Below are 22,976 nucleotides of genomic sequence, written 5' to 3' on the forward strand. Positions count from 1 at the left end.
TTGATCCCGCTGGAGAACTGCTGAAGCGCGCACTGGTGATCTAGAGACAGCATGAACGATCCATGTTTGAGCTCCTGGTCGTTCTTGGCAGCTAGGACGATGGGGAAGTCGACAACATCGTCTCGAACGAACCGTCCCTCTCCGTCGACGATCTCAACAGGGATAGGAACGACTAGGACCTCCGACTGAATGGCTTTGGAAGAGGAGAGAGGCAGGAAGAAGGTTTCGTATGCGACCTTCCCGTTATGGATGCTGAGAGAGGATCCGTCGAGACGCTTTCCAAGCGTTCGTCGGTAATCGTCCTTGAGAAGCTGTAGGTGTTCCTTGGTGGACTTGAGGTACGGCTTCTTTCCTGTTTCGCCAACCGGGTAGACTGAAGTTGAGACATCGAGGAAGGCCACCTATGAGGAACGTCAAATCAAGAGGGAGAAGAAACGTCAGTCGCGTCGCGTCGCAATTCGAGGGGTAGGTCGAGCAGAGAGACGCGCAAGCGACTTACCCCTGGCACGAAGTGACCTCTGGATTGCGAGATGTTCTCACTATAGGCCAACTCGACTCCATCTCGAACTCCAGCTCCGAATCCATTCGTCCCTCCTCGACGAAAAGATTCCTCAGGCGCCCACTCGTTGAAGTTGAGAACGGCGGGAGAGGCGGTCTCGGGAAGTCGAGTGCTTTTGAAAAGGAGAGAGAAACCGTACATCGTCAGTAGAAGAGGGAAGAGGAGAAGGGAGAAAGACGTACGTCTGAAGTCGAATCCCGTCGTCATCAACGGAGGTCGGATCTCTGAGAAACTCTTCTCGGGTCCTCCCAGAGTCCAACCAGAGGATGCTACCATTCAACTCCTCGACAATCTCACCCTCAACGGCTTCCAACTTGGCCTTCTTCTCAGCCGAGGCAAGGTGCTCCCCCGACCAAATTCGATCTCGCACCAACAGGAAGGCCTTCCCTTCCTTGTGATGGCTGGCAGCCTCCTCGAAACGCCACCCGAAGGCATCCCTGTCGAAGTGAGCTCCAGGAGACCTCTTGATCTGAGAGGTTCGAGGCGGAGGAGAGGAGGGAGCTGCCGAAGTTGAGGAGGAGGAAGCAGAGGGAGTTGGTTCGCCGACCGCGGAACCGTTCGAGTTGGTAGAGGTGGGAGTTTCGAGATCGGTCTTGATATCGTCGAGCTGCGATAGCAAGAGAAATGGCGTTAGATATGTGAAGAAGGGTACGATGGAGAAGGAAAAGGGGGAAACTGACGTTGATGGCCATGGAATCCTCTTCCTCGTCGTCTTTGTCCGAATCCCCATCCTCCTCGTCACTAGTCATGACGTCGATCAGGTATTTGTCGTTGGATGGATCGTACGGGTCGAAGCCTGGAAGAAAGAAGTACACGGTCAGCTTCTCTGGCGAGAACAGAACACGACGCGTCGAGTCGAGACAAAACAACGAGAAATGAACGTACCGTCCTCTCCCACCTCATCATCATCCCCCACTTCGACGACAACCTTCCTCCTCTTCCCCGTCGGCTTCGCCTTTCCCTTCCCCTTCACATCCCTCGACGACCCAACCACGTCCTCTCCAGCCGCTCCCAACTCCCCATCCCCCGAATCCTCCTCCTCCTCCTCCTTCTCGGATAAGGAGCGTTTTCGACTCGATGTGTCTGCGAAACGAGCGAAGATTCAGCAAAGTTCCAGTCAATCAAGACTGCGTCTCAAGCAGCTCGAGCAACGAGAACCGTCGAAGAGAGGAGAGACGAGATTGGGATCGAGATCGAAAAGATTGTACTCACTCTCCGACTTCCCGACCTTCGATGTTTTCGAACCAGGGGATGAGTTCTTCGAAGTCTTCCTTGACCTCTTGGGAGCGTTGTTTGGGTCATGGTCCAGGGAGGCGGTGGTGATTGTTCGTTTCAACGAAGACGCGACCGCCTTTGAATCTGCGGAGGGGATGGAAAAGAGGTGAGTCTTTGATGTTTTTGTCGTGTCGAACGCTCGAAAACTTGTACGAAGAAGGACTCACTTATCCCTGATGATCGACCAACTGTTGGTTCCGAAGGTCCTCCTCCGACTTGTTCAAAGTCGACGTCGAGCTCCAGCGTTTCGAAGGGAGGGGAGAGGTGCTGTAGAACGAACGCCGGTTAGCAGCCGAAGAGGCAGGGGGTGAGTAGACGGAAAAACCCTCACAATCCCTAAGACACCATGCCTGACGCTCAATCCAGCGGACGAGAGTTTGATACGCTCTGAAGGGGAAAGGCGGAGGGAGCGAAAGAGATCAGCGACGCGTCGACACAGGAGAGTTTCTCGTTTGAACGAGCTCACCGATAGGAACATCGAATCGATTCTAAAGGTGAGAAAAAGCGTCGACGTTAAGACGAGACCGTGGGATAGTCAGCACGTGGATCCCTCTCGAAAGACATGGCGGGAGAGGACGAACCGAGAGATGTCGAAGAATCTCGCCTGGTCCAGGAGGAAGGGAGACGACTTGTCAGAGTTGAGCGACACCACCAAGAAGAGCAAAGCCAAAGCTTCTCACGAATAGCAGTAGTACCATGGAGCAAAACTGGAGGGTTAAGAGAGAGAGCTCGATCAGAGGGACAAGACGAAAGTGAGCCTGCATCCGACCTTACATTGGAACTGCGTCTGTTCCTCCGCCGACGGCACATGGATCTTCACACGGACTTGATCGGGAAGGGTCGGAGGAGGCTGAGGTGTTGATTCCGTTGCTGGAGAAGTCGTCCTCGAGGTCGCTGTTTGGTCGAGATTAGATTAGGATCGATCAGCGATCTCGAACTCGAACGCGTCTCGAGGCAAGGCAGCGGGATAGAACACCAGATAAAGAACGTCTACGTACCCTCAGATCCCACTCCACCACTCGCACCTCCTCCAGTCGATCCAGCTCCGAGCTGCGAAGGAAGATGGGAATTCGACTCGTCCTTCACGTCCTCCTCGGCCATCGAACCTGTTCCAACAGCAGTGAGACGCAAGGTAGATATCAGTTCCTCCGTTTCACCACGAGCGTTATCGCTATCTCTGGCAGATAGAAGATGAAACTCACCTAGACCTCCTGCTCCTTGAGCTCGCCCTCTTCGACCTTCACCGACTCGACCTCGATCTCCACCTCGACCTCCTCCCATCTGTGAGCTCCTACTATTTCGCTTCCCATTCGAACGACCACTCCTGACACCACCACCACCACCTCTTCCCGACGACGAGAAAGCCTGCTTTTCCAGCGAAGGCGAGAGGGTTGTGAGGTCGACGTCTTGACCATCGAGGAGGAAGGTGAATGAGTTCGAGGTGGTGGTAGAAGTTGGAGGGAAATTTGCAGGGTTGAAGCTACCGAATCCAGCTCGACCTGAAGAAGGGGGAGAAGGAGACGGTCAGACAGTGCATCAACTCAAGAACGTTGAAAGAGGAGAGGAGGACGCGTCGTACGAACCGTTGGAGAAGGTCGGGCGAGAACCTCTCGGGGGAGCGGACTCGACTGGTGTCTTGACTTTACTGCTGGATTTGGGTTCGTACTGGAAGGAGCGAGAGTGGGAAGCGGGGAGGGTGGGATGTGCTTGTTGGTTTTGAAGGGAGGGAAGACGTGGCGTTGATGAGGGAGTTGGCGAGGGTTCTCGAGGGACTGTCGAACCAAGGGAAGAGGACTGAACTGCAGTTCGAAGGGAGGAAAGTATGCAGAAGCATGTCAGCATGTTCATTTAACGACTCAAAAGGACCGAAGAACCAGAAGAGGCTGATCAAGGGACTGACCGAACAAAGCGACCTTCTTCTTCTTCCCGACCACCTTTCGTCTCCCGAGTCCCCCGTCCTCGTCTGGACCCAGCTCATCTGAGCGCTTCCTCTTTGCCAAACCCTTGAAGAGCGGCGACGACTCCTCGAAGGTCTTTGCCTTCTGTTCCTTGGTTGGAAGCTCGATCCTCGTGGTAGTCTCCTCGCTCGATCTGGAACCAGGAACGAGGGAGGAGGAGGAGGACTTGAGGGAGACGGAGGAGGGCTGAGCCTTCTGGCGAGAGGATTTTTGAAGAGTGAGATTGGGAAGGGAAGGGAAGGTATGGGTGTTGGAGGGGCTGTATGCGGGGGGTAAGGGAGGTAGAGAAGGAAGGAAGGTCAGCTTCAGAGCCAGAGAGGAGAGAGAGAGAGACGATGAAGGCGAGATTGGTTTGGCTCCCACTCTGTTCCCTCCGCACCTTCCTCTGCATCCACCAGCCGATACCCAAGATCCGACCTGATTGATCGTCTAATCCGAAGATCTAGTTCCAGTTCTCGTTCTACAGCGAGTTCAAGGCAGGGGGAGGAGGGAGGAGGAGGAGGAGCGAAGCGTGCTGAAAGCTCACCATAGAACGCCTGTGGACCTCTCTGTCTGCGACCAAGGGCCTCGAGGAGTCATGACTGAAAAATATGGATGAGACGGTTGATGGGAGGTGTTGAGGGATTGGAAGGGGGGTCGGAGGTGGTAGTGAAGGATGAAAGAGGTGAAGGCGACGACAAGATCAGTTTTGAAAATACAATCGCTTCTTCCCTCTCGACAAAGAGGAGCTTAAGAGGGACAACTTACAGCAAATCACCTCCTCCTCTCCAGTATACACCCAAACCTAGCGAGCTCATACCTGAGTCTACATCGACCGTCTACTTCGACTCGCATCGATCGGACGGCCTCTCCTCCGCTTCCTCCCCGAGCTCAACTTCAGCTCGAGGGCGAGCTCGTTTTCCCTCTCGGTTCGATTCCTCCGTAGATGAAACAGTGAGCATTCTCATCTCTATCGAAGCGTCCACGCTTGAGCACCGGCGAGCTGGCGAGAGCTCTCTGCGGAGATTAGATTAAGGGAGGGAGGTGACCGAGGAGTCCGAGGAGTCGAGCTGAGAAGGAAACGACGAGCGTTTCATCAGTTTCTCTTCTCTCCGAACACTCGACTGATAGCTCTCGTGTTCTTCGTTCCTCTACAGGCTGACAGTGACATGGAGGACTCACCAAAACAGAGATCATCCCAAGGCTGCTCGATCGTTCGTCGTTCTTCCCGAGAAGGTGAGTTGAGCGACCTCGTTCGTTCCTCGTGTAGGGTTGCCGAATGATGAGGTGACGATAGTCAGGGTGTGACTGAGTGATGTACGAAGAGTCTGAGGTTGCTGGGACTGAGGTCGCAAAGTTGAGGGGAGGAGGGTGGCGAGGAGGAGCAGGGCGAGGAGGAGCAGGGAGAGGTCGGAGAGGAGAGTCTGCAGAGGGAAATTACTGTAACGCGTCAGTCTCGGAGACTCAGTGAAGAGCGGAGCTGACTATCTGTATATCTGGTTGTCCATTCGTCCGATCCTCCACCTCAGTGTCGCGGCCCAGACCCATCTACAAGCATCGTCCTCGCTCGTCCTTGGAACGTCGAAGGAGCTCGCTTCCTTCCCTTCCTCCCCTCTCTTCAAACTGGAAAATCCCCAAAGTCCTCGCTCCGGCCATGAGCACCGATAGTAGATGCTCCTGACACGCCTCCTACTTTGGGAGGTCGTTTGGAACATCTGCTCGAGGTGCTTCGATCTCTACTGAAGGAAGAAGCTCGCCAACTTGCTTGGTTGACTTTTCCTCGTTCGACTCGACGGCGCTGGAGCCTGGACGGTCGTTCGCTCACTCTGGGACAATCGTTGAGTATCCCAGCAGCCTCTCGAAACGAATCCGAGCCAATGTCAAACCGAACTAGGACTGGAGGGAAAGACTCACGGAATTTCAGCCCAACGTGAGCGATCGGAGGTCTCCGTTCGTTTGGATGCGAATTTGCGTCTTGAGGGAGCGAGAGGAGCGTGAAGATGTGCTCGAATGATGGAGAGGGAGGGTCAGCGGTCAAGGAAGGTGGTGCTTGAAGTCGGAGAGGGTGGGTGTTGGTTGAGAGAAGAACGAGAGATTTATGGTTCAAAACAAAGAGCGAGGAGTCACGATCGTTCTGTCAGCTTGTCTCGTTCGGGCCTGACTCAAATTTTCGTACGGTTCGCCTTTCAGGAAGCACATCACCCTCTCTGCATGTTTGAACAACGTTTCAAGCTGGGGAGGAAGTAGTAGACGGGCAAGCAAAAAAAGTGCGAGAGAACGACCGAGCTTCATCGGCGGCTGTCTCGACGCGCTTTGGACCACTGGTCCTTCGATCCTTCGAACGAAAGAGAACTACACTTCTTTGCTTCTTCTACGTCCAGTTTGAATGACGATCCTCCAACCTTCAGTGGTGTGGTGAAGTAAAGTGCTGAGCGCGGAAAGAGGAGAAGGCGAGCTCGACCGGAGGGCTTCGAACACGCGTCTCAGGCTCCGAAGAAGGTTCGTCCTCGGTTTGATGTGAGTATACATACATGTTCCTTTGAACCGAATCTGAAAAAGTTTCCCTCTCTCGCAGGAGCAGGGAGGGAAGGGAAACGCGCTCATTCGCTCGTTTCTTCAAAACAAACTCTCGACGCGTCGAGCACCGAGGCGCGGGGACGACCTCTTCCCTTTTGGGCCACCTCCATGGATCAGGACCCTTCTCGACCCCCACTGTCGCCTCCCCAGTAGTCGCCTCCCCAGTCGCCCCCCGCTCTCGGTTCTTTCGCACTCCTCCCGTTCAAAATCGTCCCAAACCTCAACCTCCCCTCTCCTTCCTTCGCTACGAGCAAAGTCGAGATGACCAAGTGTCTGGTGGATGCACAGCATTGATCTAGCTGACACCGAAACGCTAAAGAAAGATGGGGACGAGAAGATAAAAGCGAGGACGAGAGAGATGTGAAACGGGACGCGTCGCCAAAACGAAGGGTTCGGAAAGACGTGAGGGAGAGAGAGAAAGGAAGTCACTCTGGAGCGTACATATGCAAAATAGAGACCAACGAAAGAAACAAGGGTACGAGAAAAGAGAGCCAGAGGAGGAACGGAGGCAGGCGATGCGTCCCAATGCTGAGGAATGAGCGAAGCTCCGATCTCCCAGCAGATGCTGCAAACTCAAAGCCAAACTGAGGCGGAGAAAGAAAGTCAGGAAGGTAAGGTCAGTTACGAGCTCTGCGGATGCACACGGTGAGGAGAGGCGAAATCAAACGAACCTCGATCAACACCGGGAGCGGGCTGCGAACGACAAGACCCGTGGGAGGGAGCGAAGGAGTGTGATGACCGATGAAGACAGTGCGAAGGAAGCGTTGAGCATCGAGGGATAGCGGGCGTTGGGCACGGATGTGAGAGAGCTGGTGAAGGCAGAAAAAGGGAGAGAGTCAGCATGCGGCCAAGAGTTCGTGATCGTCTTTCGACCATCAAGAACTCACCAATGAACACAGTTTTTCGAACCGACATGGATCTCCGTCGTACATGTAGAAGTTCGAGAGACGACAACGGAGAAAGTCAAAGTCTGAAGCTGAGGGAAGGCAGCGAGAAGAAGGAGAAGAGCTCAGCCTGTGTCAAACGCGTGAAGAGGAGACAAAGAGGCTTGCTTACCTCGTAGGGTCGTAGCCAAGCCCATGCCCATCGGCGAGGTACAACGAGTGAAAAAGGCAACCTGGAACGAAAGAACAGTGGAAAGAGACGAGTCGTGTGAGCTCTCGTTCATCGTTTCGATATCTCTTCCTCTCTCACGATCCCCCCCCTCTTCCTCCCTCTATGGATCAAGCTTCACAGCTTTTCGAGAACGTGTGAACGAAGAGAAAGACTCACTCGAGTGAACATCAGCCCAGCATCAGCATCCTTCGAACATCCCAGCTCCAAATCCGAGACCTGTTACAAGATCGAAAGACGAGGCGTCAGTTCATCATCGATCATCCTCCGACTCTCGCAGACCAAGGCGACGACAGTAAACTCACGAGATGTCGTGGCCAAGCGATTCTCAAGCAAAGGGCAGTCGAACCTCTCTCCAGAGAGAACCTGAGGATGCGAAGGAAGGGAAAGAGTCAGCTCGAACTCAACGAGAGCGAGGAGGGTCGGAGACGAACATTGGTTGATTTCAAGCGAGAAATGGCTGGAGATGAATTGGTAGTGAACGAGGCCCATCCTGGAGGAAAGATGGAGGACGAAACCAGAGTCAGCAAAGGCGTAGGGGGGAACCTTTTCGTGGGAGAAAGGGAAAAGAACCGCGAAAAGTGACGGAGGGAGGAGGGAAAAGAAGGGCTCACTGAGAGAGATCGAACTGGCTACGGCACGAAAGGAGCTTCGAAGGAAAGAGCCGAGGACCTGAGCACGATGCGAGAAAGGAAAGAGGTCAGTCAAGGTGAAAGGAAGGAAGAGAGAGGAAAGAAAGAGGACCCACGTTGGCCTGCTTCCTCGTTCTCGAGAGACGAAGCTGTTATCCTCGCCCTCCTCGCAAGGCCCCTCCCTCTCGCACTCAACTTCGAGTCTAACCAGACACCCGAGCAGTCTGGAGAGCTTCGGCGGTTGAGTGGGAGAGTTTGTGGATACGGAGCTAGGGAAACGAGGCATCACAGCGCCTAGGAAGAAAGGGAAGGTTTCGATGGAACGAAGGTCAGCTCTTGATCGACGGTAGTTCATTTTTCGCCTCGGAAGAAGAAGAGACGGACTCACCTCAGTCAGAGGAATTTGGAAGGGAATCCACTAAGTGGTGGAGAGGGTGCTTGAGGTGGTTGGAGGGAGGGAAGGACGGGGCTGTTTCTTTTCGAGCGGTTTCCTTTTTTTCAGCTGCCTTCCCTCTCTCTATCCCCACCTTCACCCTCTTTTCAGCAGCTTTCTAGATATGCTCATTTCAGATCAACCACGTTAGTATCTACCTCACCCTCCAGTCTATGTAATACCAACGAAAAGCTGACTTTTTCTCCCTCTTCAGCCCTCAACGAACCAGATCTGCCGAAGACGCAGACGGAGGAGAGCAAAAGTCCGTCCTTTTCCTTTTCACCGGTCTCCTTCCTCCCCCTGCCCTCGAGTTAACTATTTCTTCTTTCTTCCCAGCTTCGAAGCCACCTGTATCCCGTCCTCCAAGGAAAACTGCAAAAGCACGAGCGAAGGCTGCTCTCGCTCCAGAGGATAGGAACCCTCCGGCTCCTGGTGAGCTCTCTCTTTTCACCGGCCCCGTCTGCGGCTCGAGACTCGGCTCTTTCCCTTGCTAATCTTCGCGACTTTCTTCCTCTTCGCTCTCAGTCTACACTCCTGAGGTCAAGGCTAGCATCAAGAAGGCCAAGGCTGATTTCAAGAAGAACTCGTTCACCGATGAATATCTCCTTCGAGGAACCGCCACCTCTCTCGCTCCCTCGATCCTTTCTCCCCATCCCTTCTCCTCGACCTCCTTCTTTCAACTCCTCTCACCCAACACCCCTCACAACCCTCTCAAACGAAATACCTTCGCCTCCTCTAATCCTCCTCCCGTTACTACCACCGCTCCCGTCTTCATTGAACTCACTCATCGTCCTGTCGAAACTCTCAACCTTCCCAAGGGAAACCAAACTCTCTCGGAGGAACTGCTCTGGGCCAAAGGAGGGATCGAGATCGTGCACGAGAGGGGTCACAAGGTTTATTGGGTCAGGGAGAAGGCGGCGAACGGAGAGGAGCAAGGGAGAATCGTCGTTACGGTGTTGACGAAGAGGTGGGCAGACGCGTCGCCGGAGGAGTTGAAGAAGATGGGCACGATTGCAACTGGGCTCTCCATGCTGTTTGATGGTAGTCTCCAGAACTGTAAGACAAACTCAAGTTGGTTGAAGGGTGGGAAGGGTTAGTTCTGGATCTATCACTCGCTCTCACTCTCACTCTTGCTCTCTCGCCTCCACACGTCTCGCTGACTTCCTCGCTCTGCTCTTTTTCTTCAGAGGGGGTCATGGTCGCTGATGGGTGGAGGATTCAGTATTCGAGAGGCTTCGGCGCTCTCGGAGTGTACGCTACCTCTAAAGTCTTGTACCGTTACGAGGAGATGGTTTCGTTTCGAAGTATCTTGCCCGCTTTTCGTGTGAGTCTTCGTTTCGCCTTCCTCTCGTTTCACCTCCCTCTCGTCTCGCTCGTCCTCACCTCTCACCCATCACTCACTCTCCTCTTTGCAGAGTGCGACATACCACTTTTTCAAGCTCAACCATCCTCAAGGCCTTCTCAACAACCAGCTTCGTCTCAAGCAGCTCAACCTCGCCTCATTCGCTTTCCCCTCCGAGCTTCGACGAGCCCTCCTGGACCCCAAGGGATTCGCTTCCAACATCACCGCTTCATACAACAGGTTCGGAAACGCTCCTCACCGAGACAACGACAACTCCAACTTCGTTACCAGCGGTTTGTGGTACACTCTCATCGACGGAAGAGTGAGTTCAACGCGTCGGTCTCTCTCTTTCGTTCATCCCCCTTTCTCATCTCCCTTCCCACGCCTCTTCTCTAGTTCCTCAGTCATGTCTCTCCTCTCTCAGTCTTAAACTAAACCTCTCTTCTCGTTCCTCTTGCTGTTCTCTTACAGATCGCTTCCTTCGAAGACTATCAACAAGGTCGACTTGCCGACATCCGAGGCGGAAACTTCTACCTTCCTGAGTACCGACTCCTCATCAACTTCGCCAACACCGCTGGAATGACCTTTGTCACCTGGAACGGGAGAACCGACCTCCACTGCACGACGCTCTGCGTAGGAGCCTCGACTCACGATCGCATCGGGCTCTCGATGCAGGTCGCAGAGAGGATGGTTGCGCACTCGGTGAGGCATGAGGAGACGCTGGAGGAGATCATCGCTGGGGTCGATGAGGAGGATGAGACGGAGGAGGAGAAGAGAGCCTCGGTGGATAACTTCGTGGCCTTCGTTGAGACCGGGAACAACAACGCTCCGGCCCTCAGGCGATCTGCCAGGGTCGCTGCTCGGTCGGACGTCGCTTAGATCATCTTGCTTTATCGTTTGCATCTATATACTCGATGTCGCTTCTTATCGTTATCACATCATCGACAGCAAGCTCATCTCTTTCAAGAAGTGAAACGAAACGAGCTGAACGCGTCCAACCCACGAACTCCCCTCCCCTTCTCCACCTGTCTCCCACCCAGCCCAACCAACTTCCAACCCCCAATCCTAGACTTGAGCTTCCAGATGACTGTCATTCCGCTTTGAATCCATCCGAGACGGGTGCGTTGAGGGCAGATGAAGGGAGAACGAGGAAGGTGCCAGAGTCAAGGCTGCTGGACTGTAGCGAAGGAAGAGGCAGCTCCCGAGGAAAGAGAGGTGAACGAGGAAAAGAAGGGTAGATTTAAGCTGTTTGATCTGCTGGTGGCGAGTTATCCTGTGAGTGAGGGAGAGGAGGAGGGAGGACGGAAAGAGGAAGCGAGTCAGCTCACGACACGAAACGTGACTTGTCCTTCCTGCTCCTTCTGCACTGAGCTTTTGAGTGTAGAGTACTCATTGATGATGAGAGGGACGTCATTCCGCTGTCAATGACTAGGCTGGGTAATAGGTAAGAAGAAAGTGAGATGATCAGTGAGACGCGTTGAAATCGGAGAGGCAAGGTAATCAAGTTGATGCGGTTGTTCAGACACGTAGGAGGAGCAAATCAGGGGGATGAAAGTTTACTGACCTTCTTTTATCCTCCCCGATGGTAGTAACGGCGGCAGCGGATAGGAAGAGTCCGACTCCGCGAAGGAAAAAGCGGAAGAGTGAGGAAGGGAGAGAACGCGGTCAGCTCGTCTGAGATGCTTGGAGCTTGGAAGATGGTTGAGAAGGAAGCAGAAAGGAACTCACGAAAGCCCAATCGAAACCGAGATAAGTTGAGTAGACACGCTGTATCCACTAGCGAACGAGTTCCTTTCCTGAGTCGTCGAGTCGGACGCCTGACGAAGCAAACCTAGCGTCCCGCTGGGTAGCTGGAGAAGGATTCCCGGAACCTAGAAAGGTCGAGCCGAAGAAGACGCGCATCAGCTCTCTCTTTTCGAGGAGGAAGAGAGAGAGAGAGGAGCAGGAGGGAAGGAAAGGGAGGGGAGTTCGAAACTCACAATCACAACGAACGCCGAACCTCTCATGAACCTCTCATAGATCCCACCCAACACGCCAACGACGAATGATCCAAACGTGCTCGTGATGTCTGGACGACCAGTGAAGACTCGCCCGCTGAAGTAGTTGGCGGAGAACCCTGTTGATGAAAGGAGGCGAGAAGGAAGACGCGTCAGTTCTTTGTCGCTTCAATTCCTCCTTTTCTTCGAGCTCAACCAGAAACACTTCACTCACCAGCAGACCCAAGAGCCATCATCACGACTGACTGGATCCTAAAAATCGGTTGGCCGTGTCTTGCTACGAGGGAGAGCGTGTAGGCTGGGATTGTGAAGAAGTAGAACCAAGGCGAGATGGTTGCTCGGTACCAGGGGGCGTCGAGACGGAGGGCTGAGCAGGTGTAGTCGGAGGAGCCTCGAATGGTGGTTCCCGTTACTCGTATGTAGACTTCGGATCCGACGCTGCAGAAAGCGGAAAAAAGAAGGAAAGAGAAGGGAGGGGAGATGATTCAGCGATCTCGTTTCGTTTCGCTCGACGAAGGTCAAGCTCGAGTTCCTGACCCTTTCTTCCATCGAAGAGGACGGGAAGGAAATACGAGGCGACTCACGAAAGTCCAAACCCAAGCATGAGCGAGTGGATGATCCCGTAAACGAGTTGAGTCGAGCCCGAAACGACAGCTCGGTTCCCGAGTTCTGTTCAAACGAACGGGACGAAAGAGATCGAAGGTCAGCCAGTCCGTCGACGATTCGAGGGCTCCCTTATAATTGCGAGAGGAAGAAGCTCACCTAGACTCCCAGCAAGAAAGAGATACCCCGGAAGGACGAGCACGACCGATCCACTCGCCACGGACGCGAAGCAGAAGTGACCTGTGGCAGCGAGAGCGGCGGCGAGGAAGGCGTTGACCATGGTGATGACGATTCTGCAACAGAAAAGAAGGGGAAGAAGAAGGTGTGCGTGAGTGAGTGAGAGTCAGAGACGGAAGGTCAAAGGAAAGGAGAGAAGATGCGTCGACTCACACAAAGAGCAGAAGATAGCCGTTCATCTAGACGATTCCCACTTGGACGACGACGAGAAGCATCCCGAGAGGTACCGACACGAGAAAGTCCTGTTCACAATGCGGAAGATTGAGTCAGAGAACTGGTTCCGAAAGAGGAAGAGAGGAAGGAGTGGAACGAACGATGAGTGAGTCGGAAAAAGCAAAGAAACCCTCCGCAAGTGCTCCTCGTCGCCGATGTAGATCCTGGAGAGAGGAGCTCGAGTTCCGGGGATGAGGTAGAGGCTGTAACGAACGAAGAAGATGGGAGGAAGAGTGAGTTAGAAGAAAGGAGCAAGAGAAGAAGAGAGGGACGAAAACTCACAGCTCCAACCCGTCGAGCACAACGAAACCGATCGTTCCCTCCGCCGAAACACAAAGCAAGCAGCCTCGTAGCCTTCCAGCAGTCCGTTCCGAAAGCATATGGATGGAGATGACGGGGCTGGTGAACATCGACCAGCGACCTTGAAGGAGGAGAGAGCTGTAGTTGTCGAACGAAGTTCAAAGACGCGTCCAGTCAGATCGGCTCTTCTCTTCTCTCCCCTTTGTTCTCGAAAACCAACCGTCTCTTCAATTTGAATCAACTTGGACTCACTCAGCGTCCCAGACTCCCACACTCCCATCATCCGCTCCTCCCACGACATGTTTCGTCCCGGTCCTCGAGTTGTGCGCTCGAACGAGACAGGTGACGGATCCTTCGAGGGATCGAGTTTCCGAGGTGCCATCCGTCGAATGTGATGATGCTGAGGACGGTGAGAGGATGACCGTGACGAAGAGTCGGGAGAGACGACTTTGATCTGAGGAACGGAACCAGAACGAGGATGCGTCAGTTCGTTGTCTCCTCAGGTAAAAGGACGTCCGAGGAACAAGAGTGAATGTACCTTCTCCAACAGAGATCTGATCGATAGCCTCATCTCCAGCTGATAACACGACAGTTGCTGAGCTCGAGGGCGAAGGTGAAGCGGTGGAGGTGATGTCCGAGAGCGAGACGGACGAGATCGAAGGCAGGAGGAAAAGGATGAGTCCGGAGGACGAGGAATCGACGAGGAAGGTTCCTTCCGTTAGGATCGACGAAAGGACAGACGAGTCGGTGGCGGGGAGGCTGATGGTGAGGGACTTTTCGAGCCTGCAGGGTTGAGAAAAGGGAAGACGAAAGTCAGGACGCGTCGACTCGATTCGAGTCAGACGGAACGAAGAAAGACGAACCGGTAGAGCACCACACCGCTCTTCATTTCCTCAACTCCATTCGGATCCGACGCCACGAGACTTTAGACAGACAGATCGTTCTGCACAACGCCCAACAAAAACGAGCAATCGATCAGCTTCGATTCGCCCCCCTTTGCTCTCCGTCTCGTCAAGACCTCACCTCACTCCTCACTACCAACCCTTTTCCCTCATCTACGGTCTTCGCCCTCCTCATCTCCTTCCCTTCCCTTCCAGCCTCGTCCGAACCTTCATCTTCTCCTTCCCGTCCCGCCCAACAACCAACTCGCAAACCTCCACAGCTCCCGTTTCACCCTCGAACCAATCCACCCACCTCCCGCTCCAAAGCTCAGGCACCTTTCCCTCCCTGTCGCTCCCAACTCGCTCGAGGAAGACGCTACAAGACTCTGCGCCTCCCCGAACGAAACCGTCCTGCCACCAGCGACCAACCCTCCCGCCCCGTCCGTCGTCGAAGAAGTCGGTTTGGAAGAGGCTGAAGCTCGATGGAAGAGATCCGTGAAGGCTTTGGTGACTCCTTTGGCTGAGAAGTATGTGCCGTGTGAGCGAGGAGCGGGTGGTGGCGGTGGGGAGGAAGGGTTGGGTGAGGAGGTGGAGGTGGAGGAGGTTGAGTTGGGGTTTGAGGAAGGGTGAGGATGGGAGTGAGGGCGGAGGGTGAAAGGAAGGAGATGATGCGAAGGAGAGGAAGAGGAGGAGAGAAGAAGCAGAGGTACTGAGGGAGGAAGAGGAGAAGAGAGGAGGTCAGGTTGGAGGAATGAAAGGGAGAGAAAGAGAGAGCTCACGTTCGTCCTCTTTCGAGATGAGCTGAACGGTCAAGATAGCAAAGGGAAGGTCGGGAACGGGTGCGGAGCAAGGCAGAAGCGCCGTTTCTTCCAGTTCGATAACGGCAATCTTCGAGGAGCGAGAGGGAGGTGGTGAATCGGAGGAGAAGGAAGGGTCCCAGGGAGGTGTTGTCGTCGAGCCGGTGATGATCGCTCGGAAGGTCTGTGTATCGAAATAAGAGGGTCAAATCGAGAAGAAGACAAAGCTAGGAAGGTGTGACGAGCTCACCGAAGCAGACTTCGAGATAGCCATCGAGTTCCAAACGAACGACGAAGAAGACGCGATGGACGAAGGGATCTGAACCGTCGAGAGGCAGAGTCCATCGAGGAGGGAGAAGATCGACACATATCTGCATCGACGGAACACAAGTCAGCACTAGATCGAGCAAACAAGAAGAGCAAATATCGAACTCACCCACTGCCCAACAAACACATGACCCACCCTCTCTCCTCCAACACTTCCAAAGCCTTCACTCCTCCCTCCCTTCCACCCACTCCAGACCCAGGAAGCACATGAACCACCCTCATCCGTCCCTCCGAGCACTTCACCTCCGCCCGACTCCCACCCTCCCTCGTCAAACCAAACGGAACCGCCGAAGGAGGAAGCGTCGCTCCCAGTCGAGGCGACGACGCGCCCTCCCTCAACGAGCTGAACGAATGCCTCGACGATCCCGGAAGCGGCAGTCCTCCAGGTGGAAGGGTCGTAGGCGACTGAGGTAGTTTAACGAAATCCTCCGAGGGCGAAAGAGGAGCTGAAGCGGAGGTAGAGGTGGATTCGCCTGCGTGGGGACCTGAGGCGGAAGAGATGCGACGGGAGGAGGAGAAGCTGGATCGATTGGAGGAGACGTTGGAAGCATGGTGGAGAGGAGTTGGGTGGTGAAGGTTGGAGGGAGGAGGGGAGGAAGGTTTGTGGTGGAGAGAAAGGGATTCGAGAACGTCTTCGAGGGAGGTGGTTGCTGTTCCGAGACCTCCTCCCGAGAGAACTGATGCTACCTCCTCCGTTCCTTCCTCTCATACCACCACCACCACTACTACTACTAGACTATTCCAGCAACCCTATGAGCTCCTCCTTCCGTTCTCCCAGCGTCTCCTCTCCCGTCGTAATCGTTGGAGGAGCCGCGACGGTCGCGCTCAGACCCGAGACGATCCTTCCTTTGTTGACAAGAGTGGAAGCCGAAGCTGGGGGAGGAGGAGTCGTATTGGTAGCGATGGAGTAAGCTGTATGGTTTGAAGCTATACTTGAGGTTGAAAGGACTCGGTTTCTCCCTGTAGGAGTCGCATGAGGGAGGAGAGGGTTGCGGAGGTGATGGGCTAAAGTCGGTTTGGGAGAGGAGGAACGACTGGAGGGACGGCGAGGACGAGGGAATCGATGAGTTGGTGAGATGGTAGAAGCTCTGTTGTTGGGAGAGAGAGGAAGAGGAAAGAGTTCCGGGGAAGAGTCGTCCGTGGTGGCAATCTCAGGGAGGGTGGGAAGCGGAGGGAAGGACGTTGAGCTCGACGAACCTCCCACGGCGATGATTCCTCCTCCTGCTCCTTCTAGCACTCCTCCTCCACCCTGAGTATCCTCATCCTGATCGTCCCAAGGAACTATCCAAGGAGTTCCATCGTCGCATCCTACAACCAGTTCTCTTCTTCCAGGAGACGTCGACTCGGCCTCGTCGTTGAATCCGTACGAGGCGACTGTACCGTTGGACGAGCGAGAGGGATAGGACAAGGGTAGTGCTCCAGGGATGAAGGCGAAAGGAGGATGGAGGAGGCGTCGAATGTGAGTGGGATGACGAGAGGAGCGTCCTTGATGATGTGAGGAGAGGGCATCGTCGTTGAAGAGGGAAGGAAGGAGAGGGAAGGGGGAGGAGCGAGGACCTGATCGACGGAGGGACACCTTGGCCGATGAGAGTTGAGCTGGATTAAGAAGTGAAAGAGACAAGTGGTCAATACAGACTTTTATCTCATCTATACACTCGACACCGGGTGCAGATCTGCTTCCGACGAGAACCGAAAGTCCATCGAAGCGTCTGTCGACGTCGACTCCTCGCCTTTCCTTCTTTCCCTTCCCCTCCTTGTCCCAAACCCATCCTCAAAGCTCACCCACGATGCCGCTTCTCCGGTATCCTCGATCTGCTCATACTTCACCGTCATCTCCGGTAATGGATCTATGAGCCATCTTTGTAGGAATGGGAGGGTTGTTGGCGTCGGTGGTCAGGGAGGTTGATGACCTCGGCCTCGTCCGACCCTCGACCTTTCTAAATCTTTCATGCACCCTTCTCGTAGATTTTTCCTTCTCGAATCTCAGAATGACACTGCGCTACTAGTAGAGCTTCCAAACTTCCTTCTTAAGACACTACTGTCGAAAAAAGGCGAGAAAATATCCTTGAACTCCGCCGCTGGCCTCGCCAAACAAGTTTCGTCGTGCTCCTCCCAACCTCTCTCTTTCCCCCAACCCAACAGCACTCCTGCCTTCTCGTCTCCCATCCACCTTCAGGACACCGACCCCGACGCCTCCGATGAATACTCTACTCCCTACTCACTCAGATCAACACCAAACTCCCTCTCTCCTCCCTCTCTCGTCCTCCTCCTCCTCCTCCACGCCAACCCTCTCTTCCTCCTCTCCTCAACACCCTCCCGACTTCGCCAACGCCGCCCCATCTTCAACGTCAACACCTCCTCAAGTTCTCGATATGTTCGACTATCTTCAAACGAAGTGCAGCGGCCTTCAACAGCAGATTTCATCCTTGCAGCTCGAAAACCAGAGGTCGAAGAGAGAGGTCGAACGCAACCTGCTGCTGGCAGAGGCGGCGCTAAGGAAGACTGGAGCAGAAGGATACTTCGAGGAGGTAGTCGTGGAGAGAGAGGGTGGATCAGGAGAAGGGAGAGAATACAGATATCAGCGATGGAAGGTGAGCTTTGACACGATGAGCGAAATCGCTTCCTTCTCGAGCTTAACTTCGACCTCTCCTTCCTCCCTTCTCTGAGCTGATTCTTCCCCTCCTTTGCTTCCTTCCCTTCTACCAGAGTTTTCTCATTCACCAACCCCTGCTTCGTCCTACTCCACCCTTGCCCGTGGAGATCTACAACCTCATCGGAGAGGAGGACCTCTGTTCCTGCCGGAATCACGACGGGGGATTCTGCGCGAGGAGCAGGGAGTTGTTGGCGATGGGAGCGAAAGATCCCCACTTCACTTCCATGGTTCGACGCTCCATGCTGAGGAAGGTCACTTTCAGGGACCCTGTGAGTTTCGGCTTTCGCTCTCATCTCTCCTCCATCTCGCTGATCTCCCCTCCTCGCTCTCTCTCTCTCTCCGCCGTCTCTCTTCTCTCCTTCCCCCTTCCCTTCTTGTCACGGCAGGAAAGGCTCATCTTCGTCCTCTCTAAGCTCAATCCCGCCACCGAGCTCGGAAACTCCTCGTTCACGCTGGAAGGATTCACAGCCAGCAGCTTCAGCAATCTCGCCTCTTCCGGATCAATTCCCCTCACCCCCTTCGCCATCAACCGTCTCACGCTGGTTCTCCAGGATTTATCATCGAACTCTCCATCCTCCCACGCCTACTCTTTCCCAAGTTCATCGCGGTCGTGATCGACCGAACGCACCCTTCCGTCCCGATCAACATCTTCAACACCGTCCTCTCCCTCTCTCGAACCCTCCCCGTGGATTCCTTTCAAACGGCGGTGTCGGTGGAGTTCAAGGGTGGAGGAGACTTCTCCTTCGTTGGGGAAGCTGCTCGGAATGAGGCAGCGGAACTGAAGTGGGTGGGAAGGGTTAGCAGTGTGGTGGTGGAGGAGAGGGAGGGGAGTCGAAAGGAAACGGGGGACGAGAGGACGACGAGGTTGGTGCAGGAGTCCAGGCTGTCAGGAGTGCAGGGAGCTGTGAAGGCTGTCTTGGAGGGTTTGATTAGTGTCAAGTTAGTAGGATACTACGGCTCGGGAGGGTGGGACGAGTAGCCTGTTTCGTTGGCGACACGACGCGACCGACTCGTCTTCTCCTTTCCCTCTCGTTTCGTTTTCTTTTCTTCTTTGTTTCCTCAACTCTCTCGACTAGAAGTAGTAATACTCGCGCAAGGTTTTGTTAATTCAATCTCAACCCTAACACCAAGAAAGAGAGAAAGAGAGAAGAAAGGAACAACGAGAGCGAAGAGAAGCACAAAGCGCTGGCACGAAGAGAAGATCGAAGGCAGGGTTACCTGCTTGTGATGCAAGGCGAGGAAGGAGGAATGGAAAGGGGGATCAAGGGCACTCAGACAAACGGAGGCGATGAGGGGAGGGATCGTGGGACGGCGAAGAGACTTGAGCTCTTGAGTTTTCCAGACGCCGATAAAACTTTCAGGGCTTCCTCTTGACTTCTCTCTCTAGACTGGATTCCAATATATTTGCGGAAGTTTCAAACAAGTCAAAGGAATCATCACACGTAGCGTAAGAGCTGATCTTCCGCCGCTCGGAGAGAGCTCAGCTCGTCCAGCTCGTCGCGTTTTCTCACCAAGTCCCGAAACTGACATCTGCTCGTAAGACTCAGGGCCTACAGGTCGACTCTGTCGGTCCTATTTTTGCTGATCCGATCAGAGAAAGTCTTTTCGCTCTTGCGGAAATCATTAGCGAAAATTCCCATTTAAAAGGTGAGCTGAGAAACTTCATTCGTCTCCTCCTTCTCTCTCTCCCTCAACCCCCTCCTCCCTCTTTCCCAAAGAAATGTCGGACGATCAACCCACCCAGTCGACGTCCTCCTTCCAGCAGCAACCTCCAAAGTCGGATAAATCCACCAAAGCTCGAGACAAGGGAGCCAACAAGGGCGCAAAGAAGGCCGCCAAAGGCAAAGGGAAGGAAGTCAAGGACGAACCCGAGGAGCTCAACAAACTCGCAGAAGCCTTCGTGAGTAACAGATCAGCTCGGCAGAACGTAGAGGGAGCTCCCAATATCTCGTTTTCCGGGATTTGGGTGGAAGGCGTCGAAGGAAACGCAGGAAACGAATGAGAGCAAGAGCTGACCTTGACCTTTCCTTCCCTCCCAGATTCCTCCTGCGACTCTCGCCGATTTCTCTGAGCTTCCTATATCCGAGAAGACCAAGAAGGGTGAGTTTCGTCTCGTCTCTATAACCTTTGAGCTTCAGCTGACCCAACACTCGCTTTCGTTCGCTGCTACAGGTCTCAAGAAGGCCTTCTTCACCGCTCCCACCTCGATTCAAACCCTCTCGATCCCTCTCGCTCTCAAAGGTCAGGATATCCTCGGAGCAGCTCGTACAGGTTCAGGAAAGACACTCGCCTTCCTCATTCCCATGCTCGAGATGCTCTACAGGAAGAAGTGGGGACCTCAGGACGGTCTTGGAGCCTTGGTCATCAGTCCGACGAGAGAGCTGGTGAGTTCAATTCTTCCTCCCTCCCTCGAGCTTCGCTTGCCCTTCCTTCTGCTTTCTCGCATAGGGATACACTACTTGGCTACTCTTCGAAGTCTGGATACAGCGATTTGAGCTGACTGCTATCTCGTTTCTCCTACAGGCCATCCAAATCTTCGAAGTCCTCCGAAAGATCGGTCCTTATCACTCGTTCTCCGCTGGTCTCGTTATCGGAGGAAAGAACCTCAAGGACGAGATGGATCGTCTTACTAGGATGAACATCCTCATCGCTACTCCTGGTCGTCTCCTCCAGCACATGGATCAAACCATCGGGTTCGAGTGCGACAACCTTCAGCTCCTCGGTTCGTCCTTTCTCCATCCTCTCCGAGACGCGTCTGAATCATCTTGGCTGATATCCCTCCCATAACAACGCTATCAGTTCTCGACGAAGCCGACCGAATCCTCGACATGGGATTCTCTCGTTCCCTCAACGCCATCCTCGCTCATCTCCCCAAATCGCGTCAAACCCTCCTCTTCTCGGCCACCCAAACCCAGTCGATCAAGGATCTCGCTCGCCTCTCGCTCAACTCTCCCGTCTCTGTCGGTGCCAACGAGTCGGACAAGGAGGTCGAGGGATGGTCGGCGACGCCCAAGAACCTCGAGCAGCACTACTCGGTCGTCGAGCTCGACAAGAAGTTGGACGTCCTCTTCAGCTTCGTCAGGACGCATCTCAAGAGCAAGGTCATCGTTTTCATGTCGAGTTGTAAGCAGGTGAGTGTCCAAAATTCTCCGTTGGGCTTCGAGTCGGTCGTGGTAGATTCGTTGAGTTGGGTTGGAAACCAAAGAGCGACGAGACGCGTCGAACCGAGCTGACTCGATTTCCTTCGTCTTCTTCTCCTCCAGGTCCGATTCGTCTACGAGACCTTCTGCAAGCTCCACCCCGGAGTCCCTCTTCTCGAACTTCACGGAAAGCAGAAGCAGACCAAGCGACTCGACATCTTCCACCGTTTCACCACCTCCTCGACTTGCTGTCTTTTCGCCACCGACGTCGCCGCTCGAGGTCTCGACTTCCCCTCGGTCGACTGGGTCATTCAGCTCGACTGTCCCGAGGACGCCGATACCTACATCCACCGAGTCGGTCGAACGGCGAGGTACGAGGCCAAGGGTCAGGCTTTGATGCTCTTGTGCCCGAGCGAGGAGGAGGGAATGGTCAAGGCTCTCGGAGAGAAGAAGGTCGTCGTCAACAAGATCAAGATCAAGGAGAGCAAGACTCAGAGTATCCAGACTCAGCTTCAGAGCTTCGCCTTCCAGGATCCGGAGCTCAAGTACCTCGGTCAGAGGGTGAGTCCATCGTCTGCTTTCTCGTTTCGACGCGTCGTCCCTTCGTTCTCCTCCCTTTCTTCTCGACTGACCTTGACTTCTTTTTCCCTTTTCGACCAGGCCTTCATCTCGTACCTCAAGTCGATCTACATCCAGAAGAACAAGGAGGTCTTCTCCGTCGGATCCCTCCCCGTCGAGAAGTTTGCGGAATCGCTCGGTCTCCCAGGAGCTCCTCAGATCAAGTTCATCTCGCAGGAGCAGGCCAAGAAGAAGAAGAACCGAGTCAAGATCGTCGAGGTTCAAGGTAGAGAGGTCGAGAGTGCAGACGAGAAGGAGACTGTCCTCGTGAGTGGTCCTCGTTTCGTTGCTCCTCAAGTCTCTCATTCGAGTCGCGTCTCGCTTCTCACTCAAATTCCCGTCGCTGACGCCGTCTCCGCTCCTTTCGTCTTGTTCTCATCTTCTTCTCAGCCCCCATCATCCACCGCAGCCCCTGTCGTTCGAACCAAGTACGACCGAATGTTCGAAAAGAAGAACCAAAACATCCTCTCGGAACACTACTCCTCCCTCATCGACCACGCCTCCACCCTCGCTTCCACCTCCACCTCTCAACCCACCGACGACGACATGTTCACCCTCAAACGAGTCGACCACACCCTCTCGGACGACGAAGACAACGACTCTCCCATGTCCGCCGAACTCTCGAAACGAAAACTCAAGGCTGGAGAGTCTCGTAAAGCCGGACTCAAGAACAAGGGAGTGGGATCCAAGTTGGTGTTCGACGAGGCTGGAGAGGCGCACGAGTTGTACGAGCTCGTTGGGGAGGAGGAGGAGAGGAAGGGGAAGAAGGGGGATGAGAAGGAGAAGTTTGTGCAGGAGGAGAGGGAGAGGTTGGCCAAGATTGATGTTGAGGATAGGGAGGTGGCGAAGGAGAAGAAGAGGGAGAAGAAGAGGAAGATGAAGGATAGAGAGAGAGATGTGAGTGCTTACCTTCTCGTTCGTAGGGAGGGAGGGAGGAGGGGAGGGGGAGGACGCGTCGAGCAGCTGTCGAGCCGTTCACTGACCCTTCGTTCGCCCTTTTCTCTTCGATTCCGCTTCTCAGGAGGCCGAGGGGATGTCTGGATCGGACATGGACTCGGACGACGACGGAGAAGGACTTCCCGACATCGATATCGCTGGCCTTCTCTCTTCCGACGACGAGATGGACGACGAGGACGAGTCGATCGATCTGCCACCGCCGGAAAAGAAGAGGAAGGGAGCCGCCGCTTCTGCACCTGTGGAGGATGAGGACGAGCTGGCTTTGAGGCTGCTGGAGGGTTAATCTAGGGACGACGTTGTTGATAGATAAACATGAAATCTTAAAAAAAAACATGACGACGACGACGCGTGCGAGTTGTTTGATGGGCTGGAAACTCTGTCGGCT

The 22,976-nt window shown here is 54.3% G+C and overlaps 8 protein-coding genes across 8 annotated transcripts; 3 read left to right on the forward strand and 5 right to left on the reverse strand.

Moving 5' to 3' along the window:
• Positions 1–1,583: 1,583 nt before the first annotated feature.
• BDY24DRAFT_2445 (uncharacterized protein) lies at positions 1,584–2,844 on the reverse strand. The gene is made up of 6 exons (XM_076636742.1): positions 2,833–2,844; positions 2,416–2,728; positions 2,301–2,322; positions 2,002–2,221; positions 1,772–1,918; positions 1,584–1,642 (listed from the first exon to the last, which is right to left on the reverse strand). Exons 2-4 carry the CDS (start codon positions 2,642–2,644, stop codon positions 2,002–2,004), a joined length of 471 nt encoding a protein of 156 aa, XP_076501049.1. The 5' UTR covers positions 2,645–2,728; positions 2,833–2,844; the 3' UTR covers positions 1,584–1,642; positions 1,772–1,918.
• Positions 2,845–6,742: 3,898 nt separating this feature from the next.
• Positions 6,743–7,616, reverse strand: BDY24DRAFT_2528 (uncharacterized protein). The gene is made up of 4 exons (XM_076636794.1): positions 7,405–7,616; positions 7,236–7,324; positions 7,020–7,157; positions 6,743–6,932 (listed from the first exon to the last, which is right to left on the reverse strand). Exons 1-4 carry the CDS (start codon positions 7,514–7,516, stop codon positions 6,774–6,776), a joined length of 498 nt encoding a protein of 165 aa, XP_076501050.1. The 5' UTR covers positions 7,517–7,616; the 3' UTR covers positions 6,743–6,773.
• A 969-nt stretch (positions 7,617–8,585) lies between these two features.
• Positions 8,586–10,784, forward strand: BDY24DRAFT_373205 (uncharacterized protein). The gene is made up of 7 exons (XM_076638269.1): positions 8,586–8,672; positions 8,741–8,788; positions 8,863–8,958; positions 9,052–9,618; positions 9,714–9,850; positions 9,942–10,190; positions 10,340–10,784. The coding sequence occupies exons 1-7, from the start codon at positions 8,651–8,653 to the stop codon at positions 10,745–10,747; spliced, it is 1,527 nt and encodes a 508-aa protein (XP_076501051.1). The 5' UTR covers positions 8,586–8,650; the 3' UTR covers positions 10,748–10,784.
• Positions 10,785–10,852: 68 nt separating this feature from the next.
• On the reverse strand, positions 10,853–13,087 carry BDY24DRAFT_2582 (uncharacterized protein). Its single transcript, XM_076636825.1, has 10 exons — positions 13,020–13,087; positions 12,859–12,947; positions 12,628–12,761; positions 12,450–12,534; positions 12,080–12,303; positions 11,848–11,984; positions 11,597–11,739; positions 11,433–11,435; positions 11,262–11,301; positions 10,853–11,143 (listed from the first exon to the last, which is right to left on the reverse strand). The coding sequence occupies exons 2-10, from the start codon at positions 12,882–12,884 to the stop codon at positions 10,934–10,936; spliced, it is 1,002 nt and encodes a 333-aa protein (XP_076501052.1). The 5' UTR covers positions 12,885–12,947; positions 13,020–13,087; the 3' UTR covers positions 10,853–10,933.
• Positions 13,088–14,076: 989 nt separating this feature from the next.
• BDY24DRAFT_2586 (uncharacterized protein) lies at positions 14,077–15,702 on the reverse strand. Its single transcript, XM_076636828.1, has 4 exons — positions 15,333–15,702; positions 15,147–15,267; positions 14,879–15,080; positions 14,077–14,808 (listed from the first exon to the last, which is right to left on the reverse strand). Exons 1-4 carry the CDS (start codon positions 15,443–15,445, stop codon positions 14,330–14,332), a joined length of 915 nt encoding a protein of 304 aa, XP_076501053.1. The 5' UTR covers positions 15,446–15,702; the 3' UTR covers positions 14,077–14,329.
• On the reverse strand, positions 15,703–17,113 carry BDY24DRAFT_2467 (uncharacterized protein). Its single transcript, XM_076636755.1, has 2 exons — positions 17,010–17,113; positions 15,703–16,819 (listed from the first exon to the last, which is right to left on the reverse strand). The coding sequence occupies exons 1-2, from the start codon at positions 17,041–17,043 to the stop codon at positions 15,960–15,962; spliced, it is 894 nt and encodes a 297-aa protein (XP_076501054.1). The 5' UTR covers positions 17,044–17,113; the 3' UTR covers positions 15,703–15,959.
• Positions 17,114–17,595: 482 nt separating this feature from the next.
• BDY24DRAFT_367743 (uncharacterized protein) lies at positions 17,596–18,490 on the forward strand (the record flags this gene model as incomplete). Its single annotated transcript, XM_076637986.1, has 3 exons — positions 17,596–17,814; positions 17,930–18,145; positions 18,263–18,490. The coding sequence occupies 3 exons, from the start codon at positions 17,596–17,598 to the stop codon at positions 18,488–18,490; spliced, it is 663 nt and encodes a 220-aa protein (XP_076501055.1).
• An 881-nt stretch (positions 18,491–19,371) lies between these two features.
• On the forward strand, positions 19,372–22,924 carry HCA4 (RNA-dependent ATPase HCA4). The gene is made up of 9 exons (XM_076638270.1): positions 19,372–19,776; positions 19,916–19,976; positions 20,049–20,260; positions 20,400–20,598; positions 20,676–21,007; positions 21,140–21,577; positions 21,677–21,901; positions 22,025–22,531; positions 22,656–22,924. Exons 1-9 carry the CDS (start codon positions 19,597–19,599, stop codon positions 22,872–22,874), a joined length of 2,373 nt encoding a protein of 790 aa, XP_076501056.1. The 5' UTR covers positions 19,372–19,596; the 3' UTR covers positions 22,875–22,924.
• Positions 22,925–22,976: the final 52 nt, after the last annotated feature.

This window comes from Mrakia frigida (genome assembly GCF_051309035.1).
Source record: "Mrakia frigida strain ATCC 22029 unplaced genomic scaffold BDY24scaffold_1, whole genome shotgun sequence".
Classification (NCBI taxonomy): domain Eukaryota; kingdom Fungi; phylum Basidiomycota; class Tremellomycetes; order Cystofilobasidiales; family Mrakiaceae; genus Mrakia; species Mrakia frigida.